The 6,870-nt window shown below is 35.3% G+C and overlaps 1 protein-coding gene across 1 annotated transcript; it reads left to right on the top strand.

The window, feature by feature from the left end:
- The first annotated feature begins 218 nt into the window (after window positions 1–218).
- Window positions 219–6,478, top strand: LOC108751953 (homeobox protein OTX2-B-like). Its single transcript, XM_018492457.1, has 6 exons — window positions 219–468; window positions 1,281–1,432; window positions 4,716–4,900; window positions 5,240–5,357; window positions 5,504–5,707; window positions 6,223–6,478. Exons 1-6 carry the CDS (start codon window positions 219–221, stop codon window positions 6,322–6,324), a joined length of 1,011 nt encoding a protein of 336 aa, XP_018347959.1. The 3' UTR covers window positions 6,325–6,478.
- Window positions 6,479–6,870: the final 392 nt, after the last annotated feature.

Below are 6,870 nucleotides of genomic sequence, written 5' to 3'. Positions count from 1 at the left end.
AATATATCATTTAACGAGTACATATTTTAATCTGTACGAAGTAATATAATTTTTAATAAGATAGATTGTGTTAATTGTGTTGGCTTGAGCAATTCTTATATAATTCCAGTTTTGTCTTTATTGTTTTCCAGACAGAACGTATAACTTGGACGTTGAGGACGTCTCTTTAGGGAGACCGCGGCGGGAGGGTGGTCGTGCTGGGGGCCGAGGGGGTGGTGATGTGGCCGAACAGCCTTGGAGGTACTTCCGGCTGCAGCGGGGGCGCCGGTGCCGCCGATCTCGGGGGCCTCGCCGCCTCCACCACCTCGGCCTCCGAACTCTTTGGGCCCGCGGCTTTCGGTGCCTCCGCCGCGGGGCCCTATGGCGCTCTCAAGACAGCGCCCTACATGGGTCTCAGCATGCCGATCGATGCGTTACATTCTACTATTGGTTATCCCGGTTGTACTCCCGCCGGTGAGTCGGTCTACTGTGAGTGCCTACCATATTTTTTATTAGTTTTAACTGAACCGAGTTGGAAGTAGCTTTTTTTCTTCGAGTTATATATTTCGTATGTGTATATTTTTGTTGATGTTTACCAATATAAACAAAATGCGAAACAATAGAGTTGTGGCGTTATATTTTTCAATTTTTATAATTATAATTTTATACTATTTTATAGTATTTAAAATGATAAAAATTGTAAAAATAAATAAATTTTATAATTATACAAAAATGCAAAAAAATTATTATAATAAATTATAATATTGTACCGTAATTGAAGAAAGCACATTGGTAAAGCGCAGAAATGCTAATAATGATACAATACGAAATTATTCATTAATCGTGTTAATGTAAAAGCTTTTGTATTATGTACTAAAGTTGCTTCCAACTCGTGAAAATATTATTACTGCTATTAATTTAGTTATTAATAACGGTTCATTTATTCTATTTATTTTATTAATCATTATCGATTAGTTATTAAATGTAGTTGACCTGTACGCCATAACGTACAGGTAATGTAGTAAAATTTATTCATTTGTTATTGTTAATATCATGCTGTTTGAAATAATTGTAAATAAATTAAATATTTAAAAAAAAAGGGAAATTTTATCCCCAAATATTATTTCTGAAAGAAAAGCAATTTCTTAATTTCTTTTGAAGCCTTTTAGAAATAAATTACTTATATACATTAATTAAATATCAATATCAATGTCATTTAAAACATCTAAAAGAAAAATTATAAATGAAAATCAAGAAAAAATCTTATGATATTCGATTACATAAAAAATTCCGTGTTAAAGGCAATCCAAGAAAGCAACGACGGGAAAGGACGACATTCACACGATCACAGTTGGATGTATTAGAGGGACTTTTTTCAAGAACAAAGTATCCTGACATTTTTATGCGTGAGGAAGTCGCTATGAAAATCAATTTACCGGAGTCGAGAGTGCAGGTAAGTCGTTGAGATAGCAATCTGATAATGGCCTCAATGCTTTTCACAAAAGTATGTTTTTATAAAAATTACATATATTAACTATCGTATATAAAATACGTGTATAAAATAAGTAAAAAACGATATAATAATTCGATATCATTTTATATGTAATGTTTAAATTACTCAAGAAATATATAAGATACTACGAAATTTTAAATCCATAAAAAAGATTTTTGTAAATATTCCCTGGAGTAAAAAAATTCTACGTGTCTCTCTACGAAAAGTGCGAGAGTATCTGATTACCGAGGGGTATACACTATCGGTACGCAGACAGCATGGACAACATTGATTCTTTCTCATATATCCTTTGCTTAATTTGATTTCGCCTTACAAATGCTCACATGTTCTTCAGACAAACACCACCTTGGTATTGTATTAATTATAATAAAAGACAAATTTAGGATTTAATTTATATACGCAAAGTTTAATACAGACTGTATGAATATAATATATGGTATGTATGAAGTGTAACTATATATATATGAAGCATCATAACATTATTCGATATAATTACATAGAATAACTGTCCCTATTAATGTGCCTTTTAACCAATTTGCTTATTACTGAATTAATTATTAGATATTGTAGCCTTCATTTTATCTGCTTGCAATCAATTATCGGTTTTTCAACTACTTCTTTTTTTTATAATATTTCTTTAATTTAAAAAATGTTAATACTTTATGCTTTTGACAAAAACAGAAAACATGTTTTTGTCCCTATTAGTGAGTCCTTTAAGCGGCGATGGCCCTATTAATGTGCTCCCAATTTGTGTGTCTATCCACATTTGACTCGTTTTAACATATAGTTACTAAAACAAGTAATAAATTTAAGCTAATTGTTTATGTTAAAATATTACAATACATAAATCATTACTTCAATTATATTTATTTCAAAGTACACTCACAACACAACGTTCTCAGCTCCAATACACATTAATAAGGGACAAGCTTAAGATCTTGCGGTACGTCGGATTCACATAAATTCCTCATATCTTTCGAAAAATATTTAAAATACTTTAATACTCAGAAAATAAAATATTATCTTCGGTATCGTATGCATTAATTACTTAACTTAACAAAATAAAATATTTTTTCTTATTTATTTGTACTAGTTTTCTTTACCGAAATACAAAAGTACACTGATAGAGACAGGCACAGTAATTGGGACAGTTACTCTAATCATAACAATAAAGGAAAGTGGAAGAAAAATTGCAATTACGTAATCAAAGTGCACACAACTGTAATTGTATTCACAATTATTTATGGCAAGCGTAAATACAACAAAGCATAAAAATCAAGTGTAAAAAAAGTATAAAAATACTGAAAATTTCCGGCTCTCTCTTTGATGATTCAAAAAGGAATAAAATGCCTTCACTCTGGCCATATAAAATCGCAAACGAGATGCTCCCCCTATTGATATTCTTGCTCAATGGCAGAAAGTCGAAAGAATTTTTCTATGTAACAATACCGCGAAAACCTATATGAAGGATGACATTTCCGGAATCAACATTTTGGCATTGCTTGGCTGACACCGTGTCGTTTGCTCGTGTCGAGTTCGACGTCCACGGGGTCCGAAAACGTGCTCGCGCATATTCCACCCTCATCATGGCCGAAAAGGACGCATTGCATCCGCAATCGCCGTCCAACACACCTGGCCTATGGCGGTGTAAATGGGATGAATGGGCCTAACATGGGCCATAGTCTTCCGCACGTTCGTCCGAGGACTGCAAAACCAGCGACTGTTCTACTCATCGACATTTTCGGACCCCTGTACGACTTCTCGACCACAAACGAAACGGTTTCGTTCTATTGTAGCTTCGCTAAAGTTGGTTTCCACAATCAATACGATAATGCCACTTTTTTCACGCGCGATTGTATATTTTAAAACTAATGTCTTGAAAGAACATTGTATTTAAAAATAAATGAGTCTTACATATTAAACTTTTTAATATTATATTAATCAATCAAAGAATTGATTGATTAATAATGATTGATTTAAATTAAGTCGTATGAAAATATACTGTATGAAAAAGAAAGAGGATAAATCGACTTAAATACAAGTATATACCAAGCTTATTATTTATAACACCCCCCCCCCTAAAATAAAGAAAAATTAATTTCTAGTAAATGTGCAGCTATTATGATACACGTTACACAAAGCAACATTGATGTCATGTCATTATTTTTCGATACCAGCGTGAGAGAGCGTAATCCAGTCGTAAAATACTTTTGCAACGTTCTATTGAAAGATTTTCATGTTATAGCGATACATACATCGGACTTCTTCAACGGAAGAACGCGAGCTGTTAGTATCCGTCCCCCAGAAAATCCGTAGAAACCCAAGCTCACCTCTCCGCTTCTAACATCGATCGCGCGAGGCTTCTCCAGGTTCTACTCTCTCTTCCTGTCGCATTTCTCCCTCTACCTCTTTCCACTCACTTCGTTCCTCCCTATACGCACTATCGTCTTAATATACTATTTCTAAGGGCAAACAAGAAGTATTGCACGATTTTCACGTATATCACGTATCACATAGTAATTAAGTCAAATTTTCGATTTATTGTACATTTCCCAGTCTTAATTTAAAGAAATTTCTTTTATTGATAAGAAAAGGAAGAAATATTGTAACGTCTGCTAGTAAAACATCTAGTTAAACATTATCAGACTATGTCCGCCAATGTAATCGATATTATTCGCACGCCGGCAAAGAGAAGAATGTTTTTCACTCTGCATAAGTATAATTAGCAGGTTCATTACAAGGTGTTCGCGCAAAACCAGTGGACACTTTGAACGCAAACCGAAGCGAGCCCGTTGGTACGCGAAATCGGCTTATTCTATTCAGAGAAGTTGCTCGGTGTGTGGGACGACCTATACTCCGATCGGTTTTCGTAATTCTGTTGCATTAACGGCAGCCTGGTAGCGAGCGTGTCCGATATGCATGTGCGTTTTCGTTCGCGCTGCTGCAGTCAGCTTGATTGGTAATTGATAGTCGTGCCAGCCCGGCATTCCCTTATAATTGGCTATTACGCCAGCTTTGCGAGAGCTCTCCGCGGCTCTCCGGATTCGTTCTGAATCACATTTGTGTTACGCATCACTGAAACGTGAAAATATCGCTTGATTCATTTCGCGACAGATGTGCGACTATTATTATTTTTTTTTTTTTGATGGTATATACAGCCACTGTAGGGCCGCTTGATTATATAATCACGTAATATCGCGGGTAATTTCACGTGTGTTTACAGGTGTGGTTCAAAAATCGGAGAGCTAAATGCCGACAGCAGCAGAAGCAGCAACAACAACAGCAAGATAAGACGCCGAGATCGAAAAAGCCCTCGGGGAGCCCGGCTAGTAATCCACCCCCTGGAAAAAGTCCTTCAATTACCACTCCACCGACGCCCGCCGCCGCGGTACCTGCTACTACGCCCTTGTAAATATTACTTATCTTAATGAGCGCTTATCTTTGGCGTATGTCCATGATCGCGCTAACGGGATAACTTTTATCTCAAACGGGAACGTGTCAGTGCGAGATAATCGGCAATTTAATTAGCTTGATAATTAGTATTCTAATTGCGGCTACACGCGACAGATACTATCGAGATACATATTGCGCGAGATACGCTTCCTTACATTCTCACTTCGAGCACGTAAAATCTAAAATGTTAATTACGACACGATCGATCGCCGTATAGAATATAGAAAGCTAAATGTTTATGCACACATATATATATATATATATACGTTTGTTACGACTATATTTTTGTATTAGGAGCGGAGGCACGGGAGGCTCAGCGGCAAGTTCGCCAGCGCTTTTAAGGGACTCGCCGCAGTATAAGCCTGCGGGAAATGCTAGTTTGTTATTAGCAGCTAGCACGACTCCACCGAGCGTAAGTGGATTATAGCAGTACTTATTTTCGTCGAATATATAACATGTACTTGGATATAATAGATAGATATAGTTTTTCGCGAAAAATTGTTTTGAAGAACATTTTTTACATTGAATATCCGTTCTTATCGATTATATTCTTAACAGTTAGGTGGCACAGTGTACAGCAGCGGCGGTGGTAGCAGTAGCATTTGGAGTCCAGCAGTAACGGAGAGCGGTGGAGCATTTCCGGGAGATCATCAAAGGTTAACGTGGACGACAACCTCTTCCCAGCAGCAGTGCTATCAAAATTATTCGTCCTATTATACCAATATGGATTACCTTACGCCCGCCTCGCATCAGTTAAACGTGGTAAAATAACTCTAATTTCCTAAGTCTTTTACATAAATATATACACGGAAAGAATGTTTTTGCTGAAGTATCTAAACCGAGGGGTCAACCACCTCCATTGCTATCATATTGCTAGCGTTTTGCTAGTATTGCCTATGCTAGAACTAATACATAGCAATACATTAGCAATACTTGACAATATTGTGCGCAATAAATGCAGGCAATACATTGGATGATTGACTCCTCGATCTAAACAGATCTATAGCTAAATGTAGAACACTCAAGCTAGTTGAATGCCCAAACTTTTTACAACTCATCATGCTTGAGTTATCTGCATAATTATTTTAATGATCCAACAAAATTATTTTTAAATCTCCATCTATACTTAAATTTTTAAATTAGCAAAACTATTCTTTCTATGTATAATAATATCAGTTATATGTCATCAAAGTACGTGCGGTGTAAAAAATACTTGATTCTTCAGTATAGGTACAATAATAATAAACAAAAATATTAATATCGAATTGACAAATTAGGACAACGGAGGTAGCAGCCTTGATAATTCATGGAGCAAAACGAGAGACGAAAGTACTTCATCGTGGTTTTACAATAGCGCCGGATGGGGTGATCGTAAGTGAAGCTACAAGTATCGAAGAACGAAGCCTGGGTACATATCATCGACAATAGTGATGTTATATGGCTTGAATCGAAGTTTATTGTAACGAGATGCCAAAAACTGAAGAAGTTCCACTTCTGATAAATGTCGATACAGACTAAACATATCTTTAATAACTCGGCCAGCATTCGGACGCTGTGGAATGTACAGGTCGATCAAGAGTGCCATACGTATCTTTCTGCATTAATTGATACAACATATTTTAAATATACAGGATGTCCTATATGTATATTTAGTTCTATTATCTATGTAGAATATTTGTTTATTATTAGAAACTTAAATTTTTATAAAATTTTGTACAAAAACTTACATTATTTCGGAGAAATGAATTAATTATTGTTTGCATCCATACACTGAAAAATATACTAAATTTTAATAAATATAATATTTATTTGAATAGTACTAATTATAAATATTTAAATATATACATACTATACGTTGTATAAGAACTATTGAATTTAACTGTTATTTTTTCTTACTGAGTAAATATTTATTTTCTGTAAGTAAA

The sequence above is a fragment of the Trachymyrmex septentrionalis genome, unplaced genomic scaffold (genome assembly GCF_001594115.1).
Source record: "Trachymyrmex septentrionalis isolate Tsep2-gDNA-1 unplaced genomic scaffold, Tsep1.0 scaffold53, whole genome shotgun sequence".
Taxonomy (NCBI): domain Eukaryota; kingdom Metazoa; phylum Arthropoda; class Insecta; order Hymenoptera; family Formicidae; genus Trachymyrmex; species Trachymyrmex septentrionalis.
This window is presented reverse-complemented; position numbering and strand designations above follow the sequence as displayed.

What these genes read in the sequence shown, in the direction of transcription:
- LOC108751953 (XM_018492457.1), top strand. Translation starts at nt 219, where the DNA reads ATGTGGCCGAACAGCCTTGGAGGTACTTCCGGCTGCAGCGGGGGCGCC. An exon ending in GTACCTGCTACTACGCCCTT is followed by an intron (nt 4,901 to 5,239) that starts GTAAATATTACT and finishes TTTTTGTATTAG; the next exon opens with GAGCGGAGGCACGGGAGGCT. An exon ending in CCTCGCATCAGTTAAACGTG is followed by an intron (nt 5,708 to 6,222) that starts GTAAAATAACTC and finishes TTGACAAATTAG; the next exon opens with GACAACGGAGGTAGCAGCCT.